Raw genomic sequence first — 20,284 nt, forward strand, 5'->3', positions numbered from 1 at the left:
AGAGTCTCACAGTCGTTGTGTGCTCTAGGAATGCTTGGGGGTACTGGTAGAGGTGCCTAGGGGGCTCTTTTATAACTCCAAGGGGCCAAGGAGTTGTTGCTCCTTCCTTTGGAAACTTCTGATTGCCTTATGTTCGCGGGTGCACCGGACAGTCCAGTGCACAATAGACACTATGTCTGCAACGGCCACCGAATCGTCTGATTGGCCGCCTTCCTTTTCGGGTGGACACCAGACTGTCCGGTGACCCTCCCGACCGTTGATGTGCTGACATGGTCGACGACGTTTGCACTGCCAATCGTTAGCGCGGGCGAAGAGCTGTTGGTCGCCTGGCGCACCAGACAGTCCGATAAATTTTAGTCAGCGAGCCCGAGCAAACCCCGAGAGCAGACCGTTGGAGCTAGCCGACCAGGCCAGCACCGGACATGTCCGGTGCACACTGGATTGACCGGTGATTCCCAGTCTGGCCCGACTTTGGCTCTTTTGAGCTAAACTCCTTCATTCTTTTTTACTCCTTTTGTGATGATTCCTAGCACTTACACAAACATAGTTAGCAACAAAAGCAATTGAAAGAGCTAGAATCATACCTTTAACACTTCATTTCATAAATGGTTTGCAATATGCCCAAACTCAAGCCCAAAAAGTGCTTTTCTCTACAAAATGTGTTAGAGCCCAAACATAAGTACTAGAAACATTATAAAGGACCTATGCAACATATTTAAAAGTGCAAACCTCACACTTATACCAATTTACACAGAGTTGCATATTTGGGTCCAAGTTTGAACTCTTTTGTACTTGACGTCTTCAATTTGCTTTCTGCTACACATGTGTTTACGTTCATACCAAGATGGTTAGTTTAAAGTGGTGTGTCGGACAGTTAATCACCAAAACACTTAGAAATGACCCAGGGCACATTTTCCTTTCAACGGGCCCCAAATCCGCTGAACCCCAGTGTGCTGGCGGAGCTACAACCATGGGCTGGTAGCTAAAGAGCATCTCCTCCTCGCTCACCTCGAAGTCGTAGTCGTGGCTCTCCACTACCATGCCCCACATACCACGCTCGCACTGCATCGCCATAGGGTCTTGATGAGTGGTCGCCACCACGGACACGCGCTGCAACACCTCGATGTCGTCGCGACCCTGAGCCGCATCACCTCGCTGCCTCCGCCGTGGTGATTGCTGGGGCGTAGGCTCTGACACGTACAACGAGGACCCGCACCTGCAGGGCAACTTCCTCGAGCACGAGGCCAGCCTGTTGGTGAGCCTCGGCTTGCTAAGCCCGCACCTGCTGCCCCGCGTGCGCTCGGCTATGCGTCAGATCGACTAGTACCTCGTCGGCGATGCGTCATTGTCGGAGCCGTTGAAAGGGAAATGTGCCCTTGGACAATTTCTATAATGTTTTGGCGATTAAGTGTCCAACACATCTAATTGAGTTCTAATGTGCAAAATAAAGTGAGAAGTGCAAATCAAAGAAAAAGGTACGTTTCTAGACTTAGTACATTGTTTTGAGTACTAACATATTTTGTCTAAGTGCTAGAAACAAGGAAGAAAGAATTGGAAAAAGACTTGGCTCTGTGCAGCCAACTCCAGCTCGGCTTGGCACACCTGACTGTCCGGTGGTGCATCGGACAGTTTCCGGTGCGCCAGGCTGGTCCACGTGAAAAGGGTGCTCTCGAGACTAGACGGCGGCATACGGCTATAATTCACCGGACCGTCTGGTGAGTCATCCGCGACGAACTCGTCGCCCTCGGGAAAAGCAAAGGGGTGTCGTGGCTATAATTCACCGGACTGTCCGGTGGTGCACCGGACTGTCCGGTGAGCCAACGGTCACCAGCGCCAACGGTCGGCCGCGCAATCTTCGCGCGACACGTGGTCGACGTCGCGCCAACGGTCGGCAGGGGGCACCGGACAGTGTCCGGTGCGCCAATGGGCCCGAAGCTGCAACGGTCGACTGTTCTCCGTATGGAAAGAAATCGTGCACCGGACAGCTACAGGACCTGTCCGGTGGCGCACCGGACTGTGCGGTGCGCCTCTCGACAGAAGGCAAGGATAGCCTTCCTTGTTGGTCTTCAATGGCTCCTAGCTGTCTTGTGGCTATAAAAGGGACCCCTAGGCGCATGGAGGAGTCATCTAAGCATTCACTAAGCATCCTAAGACTCCAAGGCTCCAACTTCACGCATTCAATTCTTTGTGTTAGCGATTTGAGCTCCATTTGAGTTGTGAACTCCGTGTGTTGTGTTTCAAGCTCAAGTCGTGACTTGTGTGCGTGGTTGTGCTGCGAATTTGAGTCTTGTGTGTGTTGCTCTTCCCAACCATACTCCGTGATTTCTTTGTGATCAAATATTGTAAGGGCGAGAGGCTCCAACTTGTGGAGATTCCTCGCAAACGGGAAGAAAACTGTAAGGAAGAAAGTCATGGTATTCAAGTTGATCATTGGATCACTTGAAAGGGGTTGAGTGCAACCCTCGTCCATTGGGACGCCACAACGTGGAAGTAGGCAAGTGTTACTTGGTTGAACCACAGGATAAAATCGCGTGTCTCTTATGATTGCTCTCTCTGTGATTATTTGTGTTCACAAGAACTCGCTTCAAGCTACTTAGCCATACTAACACTCATAACTAAGTTTTGTGGCTATTAGTGTTTGATTTTTACAGGATCACCTATTCACACCGCCTCTAGATGCTCTCAGCCGTCGCTAACGCGCTAGGGCTTCAACATGTTGTCCAGCAACCGCCCCCGCAGCACCCTAGCAGCCCCGCGGGGAAGGAGGGCCCCGTCGTTATAGATGTCCAAACGGACCGGGCTTGTCGGGCGGCCCGAAACCCGACACGGGTTTGGCCCGGCACGAATCCGGCACGACACGTAGTGAACCGGGTCCGTGCCGGCCCGACCCGGCCGGTCACCGGCCCGTGCCTGGGTCGAATGCGTGGCACGGCGGGCTAGGCCCGGCACGGCCCGATTTTACTTTTTTCTATTTTTCATATAAATACATATATTATACTTGAATATAGAGTATAAAACACAAGAAACATGTGTTTTTGTTGGTTATGTGAGTGTATATAAATGTTTAGAGCTAATAAATATGGTTTAAACCCTAAAAAATGCGTACTTTTAGGATATTTTTATCATTTAAACATCATATATTGTTATGGGTCCGTTAGACCCATTGGGCCATGGCCCGGCCCGACACGATTATTAACCTAGCGGGTCGTGCTTGGGCCTCACTTGGAGCCCGTGGGCCGGCACAACACGACCCGCTAGCTAATCCGGGCTGGGTCGGCACAGTCCTAATTCGTGCTGGGCCTAGCCGTGCTCGGGCCGGGCCGGCACGGCCCGCCCATTTGGACATCTATACTCGTCGTCGTCTTTCTTGAGGTCCACACGACATCCGATGGCTCCCTCCGGCGACGGCGAGGGGGGACGAGAAGTAGCGGCGACTAGGGTTCGGTGGGAGACCCATAAACAACCATTAAGGATGTGTTAGGTTTGAGGTCAAAGTAAGATGAGACGGGGCGACACCGTCCACTTGATTTTTTGGGACCACACTGCCATAAAAAAATTACTCTAGTGTTCATCTCACCCCGCGTGACTCTCATCCAAACATCATAAAAAACTAGGTATATGCCCGTGCGTTGCAACGGGTAATACTAATGCAGGCATAGGTCATTGTTTAGTGAGGTAATCAACCGACAGGGTGACACTTGTGTATGTATAGATCATTGTTTAGTGATGTTATCAACCAAACTTTATGCGTCGGGTCGACATGCGAGGGAGGTGACATTGGGAGGCAAGCTCGGGGGGCAGGGCGTCGGGTGTGTGAGACCGCGAATTGCGTCGGGAGGTAGATTGGAGGGCGTTAGGTGGATGGAGGCCGCGACATGTGGAACGTGGCGCGGTTAGAGCGAGAGGCGGGAAGAGGTGGAGCAGGCCGGGTGCAGACAGTTCTGCCAAAGTGGCCTTAGACGAGTCGTGACTGCGTCTGCTACCCGAGCTTGGCCTCGGATGAGTCGTGACTGCGTCTGCTGCCCGGGCTTGGCCTCGGATGAGTCGTGACTGCCTGTCCCACCCGGGCTTGGCCTCAGACGAGTCGTGATTATGTTTCCCGCTCGAGGGTGTCCTCAGGCAAGTTGTGACTGCGTCTCCCGCCGGGCTTGGCCTTGGGCGATTCTTGACAGCCTCTCCCGCCTGAGAGTGGTCTCGAGCGAGTCATGACTGCGTATCCCACCGGAGGATGGCCTCGGGCGAGCTGTGACTACTTGTCTTGCCGGAGGTTGGCCTTGGGCTAGTCGTGACTGTCTATCCCACTCGTAGATGGCCTCGAGCGAGTCATTACTGCCTGTCCCGCCCGCGGATGGCCTCAGGCGAGTTGTGACTATCTGTCCCACCTGAGGATGGCCACAGACGAGTCGTGACTACGTCTCCCGCCAGGGGTTGCCCTTGGGCGAGTCATGACTGCATGTCCCACCCGAGGGTGGCCTCAGGCGAGTCGTGACTGACTGTCTAGCCAGGGCTTGGCCTCGGTTGAGTCGTGATTGCGTCTCTCGTTGGGGGTTGGCCTCGGGCGAGTCGTGACTGGTTGTCTCGCCCGAGAATGGCCTCAGGTGAGTCGTGGTTGCCTGTCTCGCTCAGGCTTGGCCTCGGACGAGTCGTGATTGTGTCTCCCGCCTGAGGGTGGCCTCGGGCGAGTCGTGATTGCCTCTCCTTCCGAGGATGGCCTCGAGTGAATCATGACTGCCTCTCCCACCCAGGGTTGCCCTCGGGCGAATCATTACTGCCTTTCCCGCCTGGGGTTGCCTCGGGCGAGTCATTACTGCTAGTACCGCACGGGGTTGTCCTCGGGCGAGTCATGTCTGCTTGTCCCGCCCAAGGGTGGCCACGGGAGAGTAGTGGCTGCTTGTCCCACCTGGGCATGGCCTCGGGTGACTCGTGCCTATGTCTCCTGCCCAAGAGTGGCCTAGGACAAGTCGTGACTGTTTGTCCCGTGTAGGCTTGGCCTCAAGCAAGTCGTCACTGCCTCTCCCACACGAGAGTGGCCTCGGCCAAGTCGTGATTGCGTCTCTTGCCTGGGCTTGGTCTCGGGCGACTCGTGACTGCCTGTCCCATCTGGGCATGGCCTTGAGCGAGTCATGATTGCGTCTCACACCCAAAGGTAGCCTCGGGCGAGTCGTGACTGCGTCTCCTGCCCGGGCTTGGCCTCGGACGAGTCATGATTTTGTCTCCCGCCCGAGGTTGGCCTCGGGCGAGTCGTGACTGCATCTCCCATCCGGGCTTGGCCTTGGGCGATTCTTGACAGCCTCTCCCGCTCGAGAATGGCCTCGAGCGAGTCGTGACTACGTATCCCGCCGGGGGTTGGCCTCGGGCGAGTGGTGACTACCTGTCCCGCCTGATGATGGCCACGGGCGAGTCGTGACTACTTCTCCCACCCCGGGTTGTCCTCGGGCGAGTCGTGACTGCCTATCCCACCCGAGGATGGCCTCAGGTGAGTCGTGGCTAACTGTCCAGCCAGGGCTTGGTCTCGGGTGAGTCGTGACTATGTCTCCCATCGGGGGTTGGCTTCTGGCGAGTCGTGACTGCCTGTCTCGCCAGAGGATGGCCTCGGGCTAGTTGTGGTTGCCTGTCCTGCCTAGGCTTGGCCTCGGGCGAGTCGTGACTGCCTCTCCCACCCGAGGGTTGCCTCGGGCGGACTGTCTGTTCTATCTTGCCTTGGCCTCGGGCGAGTTGTAACTTTGTATCCCACCGGGGTTGGCCTCAGGCGAGCTGTAACTGTGTATCCCACCCGGGGGGTTGGCGTTGGGCGAGTCGTGACTGTCTGTCCCGCCCGCAGATGACCTTAGGGGAATCGTTATTGCCTGTCCCGCCTAGGCTTGGCCTCGAACGAGTCGTGACTGTGTCTCCCGCCCGAGAGTGGTCTAGGAAGAGTCGTGACTGCTTGTCCTATTTTGGCTTTGCCTCGGGCAAGTCATAACTGCCCCTCCCACCGAGGGTTGGCCTCGGGCGAGTCGTTACTGCCTCTCCCACTCGATGGTGGTGGTGCACGCGGGGACGACGGAGGTAGGTCGATCGTGGGGGCGGTGCGCTCATCTCCTCGAGGAAGCTATCACCGCAGGAGGAGAGGGAGACAAGGAGGCACTACATATTTGTGACATGTCTTTAATTGGATACCCCTACAAAACAATTATAAATATTGCATAAAAAATAAAATATATGCAAACAATAACCGTGTAATTTTAAACTCATATTTACCATGTCGTGGTCTAGGTAAAGTAAAAACCCTTCATTCCGCACTACATATTTGTGACATGTCTTTAATTGGATATAGCTCGTCTGTTTTAGTTTCAACATCACCGTCTCGCTTTAGAAAGTTGAACTGAAAAGCATTTTCTATGTGGACACGACATCCAGATTGACACTTTAGATGATCTTGAGATTTTATTAAATTTATGCAATAGTCTATCACCTGCAAGTGTGTAAGTTGTTGTTAAAAAATACCTATCACAATTATTAGACAGATATCACATCATATACTACGACCCTAATGTTGCAATACAACTCAAGCTTTTCCTCGACTGTTGTGAATGGCAAGGAAAAAACATGCCCTCCATTATTGACTATAGATGATAAAGGACGCAGTCCTCCAAGTAGATGATTTCAGACAATTTTTGGTAAAATGCAGAAAATTAAGCTTCAATGGGGTATCTTTTTGGCTTTATCATAAATCAATTTTTTTTCTAAAATTTCTGCATTTTGAAGGAGCCTAAACATATAAAACTACCATGTAATTAATCCACATTTTCCCTCCTGTGTTTTTTTTCATGTGAACTAAACCACCTTTTCGAGTAAAATTTCCATGTGAACTAATCCACGTTTTTTTCCTGCCACGCAAGTTTGTCATGTGAACTATTTTTTTATAATGCTCAATTTTCCATGTGAACTATGCCCCCTGATGCGTAATTTTTGAGATTTTATTAAATTTATACAATAGTCTATCACCTGCAAGTGTGTAAGTTGTTGTAAAAAATACCATAGTGGGTAAAAAATTATATATACCAGGGTCACCAAATGAAAAACTAAGCATGAATTATCTCATCACTTAGATATCGTAGTTAAGGTTGAATATAAACCAACATGAGTCGAGTTGGCTAGTAGGTGGGAGCTTAGATGTTCTGCTCAAGGCATCCAAGGTTCAATTCCTGAGTCTGGTAGCAATTTTTTTTGCTGCGACAATAACGGACGGGGAGGGCAGAACGAGGGAGAGGCAGAACGGGGTGGCAGCCTACCCCCTTACATTCTTCATATCATAACTAGGTAAGTGCCCGTGCGTTGCAACGGGGACATATAATATCACAGTGACTTATATATAAAATGTGTGTATTATATGTCTTCGTTGCAACGTACAGGCGCTCACCTATTAGTATTATAAGCACCAAAAGTGCTACAATTTGACCATTCGTATCCATCCACAACATATAGCTTTCTCTACACTCAAAACATTACACCTAACTTTCACTACACTCAAAAGTTGTACACCAGCTGCATAAATCAAAGAATCGACCTTTTCGTTCCCTCAAACTGCAAGTTTATCACAAGCATTCCTTTCTTCGACTCAAGTGGAGGGGAGGGGGGAGGGGGCACTGATGCCATAATCAGTCGCGGTCGTATCTATCATTGATCATGCAGAGGTAACCACCCCCTGCATTCCGCTCCAAGGGATACCTGGTGGCATCTTTCATGTCCTCGAGGTGCTTCATGGCAGCATCTCATAGACCAGATCTGTTTGGCGCCTTCCCTTTCCTGCGCTTCTTTATCATGGTGCAAGTCCCCAGAGGATCATCACTTCCAGCACCAGGTCTCCTGCAACGACAATTCCAAGTTTGAGTTTTCGATGCAGTTACCATCAGTTTTGCTTACACAACACCGAGATTCAAGCAGATACAAACACTCAAGAAACAACTACAACTATCCTTACGAGCAGACGAAATAGCTTGAGAAAGGAAGGAAGGCCCCAAAACTTACTTCAACAACTTCTCGGAAGCAACTCTAGCAGCCTCGATGGTAGCCTTGGTAGGCAGCCACCTCACTGTCCTGCCAGGATCTCCTCGCATCGGTGAATGGATTTTCACCAGCTGCACATGATTTTCTTTTCACATCAATACACCACATTGCCATGGGTAACAAACAAAATAGCATAGCATCATGGGTGCAAACAGTTCTGTTAGCTAACATTAGAGCAAGAAAGGAACTCACACCAAGACATTCCATCATCTGATAATATGCTCTACCATGTAGTGGAGTGTGTCCCTTTCTTACCTCTGAGAAGTACCTTGTCCTGAAAGATAACTTCAGCTGTAAGCACAGAACTGTAGACCAGAATTCTTTATTGTCACTACGTGGATATCGACATGCACTAACCATTCCTTGTAACCTGGGTCTACGGTGAAGCCATACATATCAAAACTGTCACAGATGGAGAGGGCAAATTCAAGAGCTTTAAGCCCAGTTCCTTTAGCTGAGGAACCAAATGATGTGCCTAGCATGAGGTATATTGGATTGGTTATTGGAAGTTCCTACATAGCAAGAGTTCCAGCAGCCAGATAAGAAAATACAGAACATGTACTCAAGGTGGCCTGATTTCTAACATTGAAGCTAAATTACCCGAATCATTTGGTTCATGATATCATGTATTGTCGTCTTAACGATCAGTGCCTCTTTTTTTGTTTCTGCAACCATAAAATCAGCATGGCTTTTCATATTTGTATCTCACTGATAGGGGACAAAATATAGATGGCAGACTTACCATCTAACTCAACAACTTTATCTACCTTAACATCTCACTGAAAAATATTCAAATTTAAAATTCCTTGCAGTTTCGAAACTCCTTATGTCACTACAACAAAGGTCTTCATTTTTGTGGCATCCTTACAACCTGAATTTGGCATGTGAATATCTCCTTAACAACAAGCATCATTTTTGTGGCATCCTTACAACCTGTGAAATCAGGGCCCAGCGTCAGTAATTACACACTAATTCAAGGTGCAGAATTTTCAAAGGTCTTCAAGATTGGTCATCTAGTGTGTGGACTTTTGGTTCACAGAGATAAGAAAAACTTTGGTGACTACTACCTAGTAATCAAGCTACTTAAGAAGACATTGTTGAGATACTGCCCATTTTTAATCCTGAATGTCATGACACTTCAGAAATATTCGAGATCTAGGAATTCTTATCAAGTATGTTTATTTAATACCAATTTGATAGTTTACTGTTTTAAAAAATGCTATGGATTCCTAAAAAGTCTATCCAAAGGAGTGGCCAAAAAAATATTGGTGGGGATTGTTACATATAACCAGTTATAAGCCTAACAGACAACAGACAAAACACACAAATGGGAGTTCCAAGGAAATAGATATTCATCACGCGGAGGTTAATATACAGATAGAAAAGGATCTGGATCACCTAAATATGGGCACCTAGTAAGAACATCTAATGCAAAGCATGCATCTAAGTTGTAGTAAAACCCTACAAGATTATGCAAGAAAGTGATAACGAACCTATTTTTTGGTCTTGAGGTGCGCTTGAAATCATTGTCCTTTTCTTCCTCGATATTGAAATTTGTACTGTTTAAAGCAGAGGCAACTGGATCACCATAGGATCTTGAGTTACCAACATCCCCATCCTACAGTAGTTTATGTAAATAACGATATGAACCCAAATAATCGGAGAAGCTATCTGAATGTCATCAGAAACAAAGTGTCACAACATAACCCTAATACCGATTGTACAAAAAAACAGCTGAAATGAATAGCTCACCATCGTTTTGTTCTTTTCCAGTTCTGAGTCCATTCCCTCCTTTTCTGGCTTCTTTTGGATCTCCTGCGCAATCCTGTCATCCTATGTCTGTGTTAAGTAGAAGGCCTTCAAATTTCTTAAAGCTAAATATAACCTACAGTTTGATGATGTCTGAAAAATGTTCTGGTTTCACCAAACAACAAAGAACGAAAAAACACTAAATACGAGCTAACTGGTTGTACTAACAATTACATGTAAAGGATGAAGAAAAATATGCTATACACCTCCAGATATTTCATGCAAAAAAGGTCCATAGACATACATATTTTCATATGAATGAACTGTCATTATTGGTCACACAATGCACAAAAAAACAAAAGGCCATAAACTCCCATTATAATATCTGAATTAGTTGAAAATACCATCCAATGTTGGACCAGCCATATGGTGATTGTAATGTAGCATTTTTTTTATTGAAACAAACCTTTTTCTGATGTATCTCAGCCTCCTTTTCATCCAGAAACTGTTGAGGCACACCACTGGCATTCTGCTGCGCACTGAGGAGAAGGCTCCAGAGCTCCTTCATGAACTTCACTGTGTTCTTTTCCATGAACCCTGTCAGCTGGATCTGAATATTTATTTAATACCAATTTGATAGTTTACTGTTCTAAAAAATGCTATGGATTCCTAAAAAAGTCTATCCAAAGGAGTGGCCAAAAAAATCTTGGTGGGGATTGTTACATATAGTCAGTTATAAGCCTAACAGACAACAGACAAAACACACAAATGGGAGTTCCAAGGAAATAGATATTCATCACGCGGAGGTTAATATACAGATAGAAAAGGATCTGGATCACCTAAATAATAGAATCTCTGTTGCCACAAAAACGAGCATATCTCTGTTGCCATCTGAGATCTCTAATTTTTTCAAAAAAGAAGATACATAATAGAATAAACTGACAGCCATACTTTTGCAAAGTTCAGTTAGTCATTGGTTGTGGAACAAACAAACAAGACAAAGCTTAGAAACCTAAAACATCAGTATGAGAATGACAACCATAAGGTAGCAAAAATTATGGTAGGAAAACAGGTGTCAAGAAAGTCTCATGCACCAAGATAAATCATAAATGGCACAGTTATCATTATTTTGATCATAAGGATACATTCAATCAGTCACATTGAAATTCAAATATTAGAATCATGCTTTCCAGAAGTAATCTTCCATTATATAGAATATTTCTAGTAAAAGTTCCATTTCAGCTTTCAGCATCATATATAGAAAAAACTGAGATCTCCTAATTAGACGGTTTCATTAGCTGATTAAAAATGGAGTACTTTGGACAAAGAAAAATCGAGACTACAAACCCAATATTTTTTATTGACTCACTATTTTCCTAAATGAACTCATCAGGTGGTAAATCACACAGCCATAGGTATCCATCTAGCATATGCATCTCGATAATCATGTTTTCATTAAGAGTTGCCATAGAACTAACAATTTGATTAGTTTAACACAAATAGGGCCAGGTTGCAATCAGGTGGCTGCATGTAATTCATGTTGGTGAGGTCATTACTCATTAAGAACACAACTTGTTTTCTAGAATCTAGACTCAATCAAGGGGAGGGACATCGCCTTGACTTCACCTTAAAGTAGGGGCCCACTGAACTCTAGAAAGCAGGCAGGAACCTCACATGTGCTTGCTTCTTTGGCGGTCACGGAACCATCTGTTCTGTTACAAACCAGAGAGGTGGGCACACGACCCACACAGCGCCAGGGCTCGAGCCCAGGTGCGGAGTGCCGCACCTAGGTGCTCAACCATCGCGCTGTTAGCATGTCTGCTGACAACTTGCTTTTCTATTTAGCTTTTTTGGTGGCTGATAAAGTAGTGAGAGCATGAATATGATGCTCAATTGCAGCAAGGGACAGCAAAGACGTGTTTGCATATGTAAATACAAAATGCTAAATTGCAGTGCAATTAGTTTGTGTTGCAATACTTTGCTGAATTAGGCAAAAAAATTAGAAGCAAGATGGGAGGTGGGGCTTAAAATGACTTACAATCAGCAGCCACAACACACCATCCATAAGGAGATTTAAGGCATATGATACTCGTATCACATCACAAAACATATAAATAGTCAAGTATAACTGACTTAAATTAATTATAAACTTATAATACTTGCGAAATGCTTTCAATAATGTTGTACAACAAGAACCAGGAGCATAGGATGATGGCAGCTCTTGTAGAGCATGTTGAAGAGGCATCCCAAACAATACATTTAGTGAGAAACAATAATCAATTATTCATGATATATAGAGCATCAAAAAATATGAAACTGCAATTGTATGGGTACCTTTACACATTCACCAACACTGAGCATCTTCATCTGCTGGAAACTCGGTCCTTCCTGGTAAGGAATTGAAATGATACGTAGACTAATCAACAAAATGAGGCCATACTAACACAAGAATGGAGTTTAAAAAAAATATAACCTAAGTTCTTAGCATCACTGTCAAATTTGGTAGGATCTTCCTGTACATGAAGTGCAAAGTCCTACAAAATTGTGTGAAGCTGGAGACCCACAGTTTATATTTTCTCTTATATGATATATAAAAACTATAGCAACGCACAGGACTTGTATGTTTTTTTTGTAAATATGCATCAGGAGCATGTTACATTGGTACATGCGAGAGTGGACTCAAGGATGGGCATGGTATGTTTTATAAACCAAGAAGTAAAATGCCTTGTAACCTTGAAGTGTCTAAGTGTGTAACAGACCACGATGTTTCAAGTACCCTCAGCAAAACAATTTGTCACAAGATTCATCTAGCTTACTCTTGGCAACTGGTGTAGAGGCCAAGCTAGTGGAGGTTGATAAAGTATTGGTCTATGGAAGAGAATATGTACAGGGAATACTTATCTCGGAGAAGCCAAAACACAATATAGTTGTTGCCTGTGACCGAATGGCCGAAACACCTCATGTCAAAATGACCAAAACATTATATGATAGAATGGCAAAAACACTCTGTGTGAACATGTCTGCATCCACAAGTTAAGTGCCCATGCATTGCTACAACTTATTTTCCCTATTTTTCAAATCTTATATTATGTTTGAGTATATATTATAAAACATAAAAAAAATATGTATGTTCTGCTGGATAGGTGGGTGTGAATCTATTTGGAGCCAACGATCGATGTTCAAATCTCCACTTGTGCATAATTTTAATTTATTTTTACCGTTTAAGTAGGGAGTGGAGAGGGGTAACACACGAATGGAGTGGAGAAAGTCTCCCTTTATATTAGTATAGATTTAATGAATATATGTGGGAAAAAGGAAAACATGGAGAATAGAACTCCATGTTTCTACCATACAAGAAAAACAAGACATGAGATGTGAACTATACACATGTTCAAGTAATTTAGCTATCCTTGCAAAAAAGAAACAAAGCAAAACTACAATAGCTTCTTTTGCCGCATAAATGTGTGTTATCTAGAATTAAACTACTGGACCCGCATGTTGATCATCAATAATTCTGTAGTGCCACAATACGATGGGATGAAAGAACATCCATGCTGCTTGTAATATAAGACAAGCAAATAATGAAAACCATCGAAAAACGCACCATTCGCCTCACAATAATGTGGAAATTGCATAATGCTACTTACCCATGTAGTCTGACTCCTCATTGTGCTGTTGTACATCATGATCAATCCTGCAAGGTAAACTTCCTTCGAGATTATGGTTATTATTATGTTCTGTCAGTACCTCAACCTTCAAAACACTATAAGGCCACTTGTTCAGTTGAAAACCAAATGATTTTGCACCTAAGTAAACTAAATTTTGCTTACATGTAGTACACGCACACATGGATGCATGTATATATGTTTGTCATATGAAACAAAAAACATCCCAAGTAAATTTCAAGAACTGCAGACTGTTCTCATATAATATCTCCACAGCTGCTTCAAAAAATGACACTCTTGAAAAGCTAGGAGCAAAGCAACCAGTATAAAATTTGAGCTTTTAAACTCCCAGTGCTGTCACACAACACTCTTGAAATAACTATAAGCTAACAGTAACCAATTTTATAGCCAAATTCAACTTTGTTTATATGAAATTTACAGTTCATGGAGAAAGAGTGAAGCAAAAGGAGCTACATATCACTCTAGTAACAGCAACAAGAAAACACTTACTTTAGCTTCAATTTGTCCACTAAAGCAATAGCAATGCAGTCCTAGATAATAGTAGAAAACCAATGCCATATGCAGAGATGGACCTGCACTATGAGAAGTCATAAATTGGGAAAACGTTAGCTTCGAAACCAATAGGTGCAGTACGTGTAATGCAGAATTTTCATGTTGCTATCTGTTGTGATCATACTTTAATACTAATTCCAGTATCAAGTACCTTCTGCAGACCATTTTTAGAACATTATTGATGTGAACTTCAGAAGCCTTGTGTAGTAGAAGTTTGTCAGCTCTCCTGAAGGATCAACATGCTATTCTGGTTCATGTTCAGGCCCTGTGACGTTGCACGCCACCATCAATTCATCATCGCCATTGTCAAGATCGCCAACGATAGACATGTCTAGAGGGATTAACTCAACATCACAATGTGTTTAATGGATGACGGAGGAGCAAGAAATGATTGATGGGTTTCTCACCCTTAGCAGGGAGATGCAGTTGCCGGGGTTGGAGCCATTGGGAATGCGCGACACTTCTTGAACTTGATTGTCGTGTGACAGAACCTCCCACTGCGGCCACAGCAATGACAAAGCAACCATTAAAAGCATGAGCGTTAAATGACGAGCGTGATGTGGCCGCGGGTGGTGACCGTCCAGACTCCATGGTTCGGACGAGCGGCAGCGTGTACCTAGAAGCACACTTTCTTGTCGCGGCCAAAGGCGAAGACATGGTCGCCGAGACGGGGCAGCCAGATGGAGGTGGCAACGCTGAGGACAACGTCGTCGGGCTGTCCCGAGTCAGGGAACAAATTGAATCTGCAATTTTAGTATAGTATATATATGTGCAATAACCATCGTATGAAAAAACTGAATTTTACACAAAGTCGTTAGACAGGTTCGCCATCGTAGCTTCCTTGGACCTGAAAAACAACGAAACCAGAGCACTGGGATTGATCAAGAACCTCGGATTTGACGGAGCAAAGGCAACAGAAGCAAAAATTCCGAGGAAACAACGAGGCGCCTATTGCGAATCAAAACCAAGGAAGCAAATATATCTGCCTCCATCTACGGTGGACCATCCTCTATAGCCCCATTGCGTATCTTCGCCTTCCTCTCCTACAAACCAAAACCAGGGAAGCAAATAATTATAGGATTCTTTAAGAGGGCAAACCAAAACCATCACCAACCAATGCTGAGCTTAGCAACGTATTCGAAGACACGAAGCATGCAGAAGCCAACACACCATCCGCTCGAACTGCTTGAAGACAGTGAGGTCCACGCCGCCGTTAGCGCGGACAGTGGCTGGGGGCTGTCGATGCCATCGCCAATCGAGGTGGTAAGGGACGTCGACGATGTCTTCGGAAGCTGCTGTGGCACCTTTTCCTCCTCTGCCGTGAAGACCATCTAGATCCACGCCATGGGGAGGAAGCAATCCCTGGAGGTTGTATGGGCGTCGGGTCCGCCATGCGACGCCGCCAGCCACCCGCCCGCCGCAGCTAGCGGCACAACGGCCAGGCGTACGACCACGCACGCAGGTCACAGCACCGGCAGCCCGCTTGGACCAGCCTTGCTCTGCTACTCTGGACTCGATTTCGCCATCGCACGACCTAGCCACCAACCCTGTCGCACTCAACCACTGGAGAAAGGTCGACGGCGAAACGAGCGGGAGGACGACATCGATCGTGTGGATTCGCGGTGGACTCGCGCCGGTTTCTGGACCCTTCTCCAGACCTGTGTCGTCCCGTCCAGAGGGTGACAGGGGGCAGGTTGTGTGAGGGTGGCGTCGGGAAGCGGGCTCGGGGGCGCGTCGGTGCATCGGTGAGGACGTTCCGCGGCTTTGTGGCGCGGTCTCGGGAGCGGCACGGCGTCGGGCCACGATCTCGGGAGTGGAGGGAGCGGTTGCTACGCGAGAGGAGCGAAGCAGGAAGAGGCGACTACGGAGGGAGCGAGCTAGGGTTAAGCTGGGTTGCCGGGGCAGGGGACGAACGCGGGCCATTGGATGGTACGGACGGTACAGATTGATGGGAGGCAGAACCAGGGAGACAGTCTAACCCTTAGGTTCTTAATAGTAATAGAGAAAAAATGTGACCGCCACCTTCTACCCCTCTTTATCCGTCCAACCAAACACACGTTAAACGATTAAATCATGCAAAACGAGACAAAAGGGGACCACTGGCGTCCATACAATTCAGAAATTACAGGCATGCCTTCCTGTATTACTTCTGCTCCAAATTTGAGCACTAAAATTTCCTGAAACAGATATTATTAGTAGCTAGCCTCAACCCTCAACTACAGGTATTAATTAATTATGAATTATTACATCGAAGACGCACTAGAGCCTTCCGTGACAGTTCCAGTGCCTTGTGTGATTGCTGCAAGCAGCCTTGGCATCGGTGGCATATCGATCTCCTGCTGGCCCTCAAGAACACGGACCACTTCACCCATCGTCGGGCGATGAAGCTCGTTATCCTGGATGCACCAGCACGCAACCTTGCAAACCCTCTCAACCTCCTCCAGATCGAAGTCGCCGTGTAGCTGCGGATCCACCAAACTCCTCACGTCTCCCCCGTGAAGCTTGCCGATAGCTCGCACAGGGAAGTATTCGATGTGGTAGTTGTCGTCGCTGCTATACGCCTCAGGCGAATTTCTCCTACCCGATACGATCTCCAGCAGCACCAAACCGAAGCTATAGACATCAACCTTTGACGTAATAGCGACACCACCAAGCCACTCCGGGGCAAGATACCCTGCAGTTCCTCTGAACGTAGTCAAGACCCTGCTGAAATCCCTCCCGACGAACGCCGCCATCCCGAAGTCGGCGATTTTAGGAGCAAATGACGCGTCGAGAAGTATGTTTTCCGGCTTAATGTCGCAGTGTATGATGCATTCCCGGCAGCTCTGATGCAGGTAGGACAGCCCTCTAGCGACTCCTATGGCTATCTGGTACCTGGTGTTCCAGCCAAGGGCGGCAGCAGCAGCAGCACCATCGCTCTGAAACAGGTGAGAATCAAGGGACCCATTCGACATGTGTTCGTACACGAGCAGCCTGATCTTGTGACCTTTGCAGCAGAAACCGATCAGTTTGACTAGGTTTATGTGCTGGATCAGTCCGAGCGAGCTCACCTCAGCCCTGAACTGCTTCTCCCCCTGGCGGGCGGCGCCGTCGAGCCTCTTCACTGCTATAGCTGTCGAGCCACCGGTCAGCACTCCCTTGAACACGCAGCCGAAACCGCCTGCTCCAAGCTTCTCTGAGAAGTTTTTAGTCGCGTGGCTTAGATCAGTGTACCTAAAGGCTACCACTCCACCGCCGCCGCCTTGGCTGCCATACAATGGTGTACCACACCGCCAGGATCTTTTTCGCCAAATCGTTAACAGCAAGATGAGCACCAGCAGTAACCCACCACCAACAATGCTTGCTGCAGCGACAACTCCGGCACTCGGTTTCCTTCTTCTGTTCCCTGCCGAACCTGGCGGCGAATCGTCGGACGCGAGGCGGAGATAAAGAACCTGTTCAGAGTTGTTGTCAATGCCGTCGTTCCGGTTTACACTGAACAGTTCCCCATGCCACACAGAGCACCTGCTACTGTTATAGGAGTACGCAGTGCAGGAGCAGGAGGCGCGACAGGCCTCCTCGCAATCGCTCTGAGAGGCGGCGGCGGCGCCATCCACGCTCTGGAGGTGGTTGTAGGGCAACGTGACACGAGGAATGGGGAGGAAGATGTCTGTCGAACCCGTCGTCGTCGCGTTCTTCTCGCTGGTGGTGGTGCAATAATGCAACGGAGTGTTCCTGACGCAGCCTCCCGCTCGGTCATCGAGCTCCCAGTCCTGCGGCGACTTCCGAGAGAAGCCCGGCATGCAGTCGCAGAACGAAGAAGAAGAAGAAGTAGTGCCGCCGTTGCAGGTGGTGAAGGCCCCGCAGGTGGCGTACGGGGTGCAGGGATCGGCCGGCTGGCTGTATATGGCTTGCCAGGACTGGAGAGCGTGCGACCAGACGTTCATCTTGATCTGGCCGGAGATGTCCAGCGAGACGAAGGTCAGACGAGACGACGACTCGTTCAGCGACGTGTACATGTAGTACTCCTCCTGGCTGTCGTCTACGTACGTGGGGTCTATCAAGCCTCTGGTCCGTGGATCCAGGTCGAGTATGGACTTGAGTATGGGGATGAGCTTGAGCGTCGACGTGGACGAGGACGACCAACGCCAGTACACCACCGACGACGGGCTGCGGCGCTTCAGGACCACCCCGCTGGCGTCGATCTCGACGGAGTACGAGCCGAGGCCTGGATCGATCAGGCTCTTCCTTGTGACGCCCTGGCGGCTGAAACCGGTGACCTTGTTCCGGCCAAACTTGGCGCCGGGGAGCACGACGTCAGTGGGGTAGTCGAAGCTCTGCCACAGCAGGGTTGTTACATTATTATTGGATGATGACGGGCTTTCTGCTCCTAGGAGCGCAAGGTTCCCAGTGTCCATGAGGACGGCAGTGTTTGAGCTGGCTCCTGACGACCAGTTGGCAGCACTGGGACTGGGAGTGGACCAGAGCATGGTTCCTCCGGGGCTGGCCTGGTTTATTAGGATGGCAAGGCTCTTGCCGTCGCTTGAGATTTGGAGCCGTGCGTGCTTGAGGCTGGGCCCAGGTATTGGCGTCTCTCTGTTAGCGACCCAAACCGTAGTGAGAACTGGGATCGTGTTGAACCATATGCCGAGGTACCAGTTGGGGGAGGAGGTGATGTTGCCGGACTTACCGCCGGCGACCACGGCTGTTGTTGGCTGGAAGAAGCCGAGCGCGAACTTGCCGTTCCTCGAGACGAGCCTGTCGCCGGAGGCAAGCGCTTGGCCTGCCGCTAGGGTGTCAGTCGCCGTCGCTGCAGTGGTGGTGGAGGCGGAGGAGCATGGTGGAGCGTGAAGAGAAGTGATGAGGAGGAGGAGAAGGGTGAGCAGGGGGTTCATGGATATTTGAAGCATGGAGTGACAATGTGCAGACGGACGGGTGCACGTCTGCTCTCTGCTGTTCGGAGAAGGAAGAAGATCGAGGCCGGGTGCTCCTATATAGGATAGGATAGGAACTGGAAGGAAGGAGATGCAAGAGAAGACGAGGGAAGACACGGCACGTCGCGGCAAACGATGCTGCGAGTGAAACCCGGTCCTTTGTGTGATCTGCAACGATTTGGACAACGAGTGCACGTGCCAAGTTGGCCTCCCACTTGTGTGTGGGTACACTGCACTACGACTACGACGACGTGCTCTCTATAAAATTCTGCAATTCTGTCCAAGTATTATTGCGACGAGCCCATAAAAACCATGTGCTAACCGAAGTCGACTGCTGCCGCAGACTACTACGAGTACTTTAGTGCTTTATTCAGATATAATAACAAAGAAGGGCAGCTCAACTTCCCAGGACGCTTCCGCTGCCGATAAATTTATGCATCGGCGTTCACACGGAACCAAGCCAAGTAGCCAACTGTGGTCAAGTAAACGAGTCACGGCTGCTTCCGCTCAGCCATTCCCACCGGATTTATACATCCCATATTCATCTCTATGGGTCTAGTTTGGAAACTTGAATCCCCTTCGGGATTGAAGGGGATTGGAGAGAAAATTAGTTCATTTCCAACAATAAGTTCTTATCGTCTACAATAAGTTCTTATCGTCTACAAGAAAAAGATTGCCCCATTATATTTTATATGACATTAACATCCACAAGACATCCAACAACAATACATCACCAATAAATCTAACAATTAGGAATATTAAGTACAATTTAATCACAAACTAATTATATAGATAAAAACTAAACGACAAGACGGATCTATTAAATCTAATTAATCCATAATTTGTTAGTACTATGACATAGTAACCATTTGCTAATTATGTGTTAATTAGACTTATAAAATTATTTTATTATTTAGTCTTTATCTATATAATTATTTTTATAATTAGACTATATTTAATATTTATATTTAACATTCAAACGTTGGTTGTTAACACGTACTAAAGTTTAGTTCATTAAACAAGGTTGTCTCCGGTAGCTATTCTATCTTAATCTCTATCAATCTCATATTCCAAACATTACTTTTACAAACAAAGTAATCTATAGTGCAGATCGCCTATTTTATAGGCTCTGCTGCAGACAGCCGCAACAAACTGGTTCCAGCTCACAGAAAATCGCGTCTTTGGCCACAGGACCACTGGGATGGATTAGGCTTGACCGTGTTTTGTACGTTAGGTTAAACCCATCTCGTGTCTTTTTTGTTTATGTTTGGTTAATAGTGAATCACTGATAGGCCCGATACGCTTCCTGATTTAAGGCAAATGACGTATAAGGAG

At 47.4% G+C, this 20,284-nt stretch overlaps 1 protein-coding gene and 1 pseudogene across 2 annotated transcripts; both read right to left on the bottom strand.

Moving 5' to 3' along the window:
- Positions 1 to 8,644: 8,644 nt before the first annotated feature.
- On the bottom strand, positions 8,645 to 14,883 carry LOC109939403 (PWI domain pseudogene; annotated as a pseudogene). Its single transcript, NR_161396.1, has 9 exons — positions 14,653 to 14,883; positions 14,444 to 14,533; positions 14,188 to 14,367; positions 12,272 to 14,056; positions 10,265 to 12,186; positions 9,802 to 9,888; positions 9,543 to 9,667; positions 8,792 to 8,982; positions 8,645 to 8,714 (listed from the first exon to the last, which is right to left on the bottom strand). The product of NR_161396.1 is annotated as a PWI domain pseudogene (transcript).
- Positions 14,884 to 16,094: 1,211 nt separating this feature from the next.
- On the bottom strand, positions 16,095 to 18,977 carry LOC103630161 (G-type lectin S-receptor-like serine/threonine-protein kinase At2g19130). The gene has a single exon (NM_001369509.1). The coding sequence runs from the start codon at positions 18,923 to 18,925 to the stop codon at positions 16,280 to 16,282; it is 2,646 nt and encodes an 881-aa protein (NP_001356438.1). The 5' UTR covers positions 18,926 to 18,977; the 3' UTR covers positions 16,095 to 16,279.
- Positions 18,978 to 20,284: the final 1,307 nt, after the last annotated feature.

This window comes from Zea mays, chromosome 6, assembly GCF_902167145.1.
Source record: "Zea mays cultivar B73 chromosome 6, Zm-B73-REFERENCE-NAM-5.0, whole genome shotgun sequence".
In the NCBI taxonomy this organism is placed as follows: Eukaryota; Viridiplantae; Streptophyta; class Magnoliopsida; order Poales; family Poaceae; genus Zea; species Zea mays.

Excerpts from the sequence above, each read along its gene's own strand:
- LOC103630161 (NM_001369509.1), bottom strand. The coding sequence starts at position 18,925 with ATGCTTCAAATATCCATGAACCCCCTGCTCACCCTTCTCCTCCTCCTC.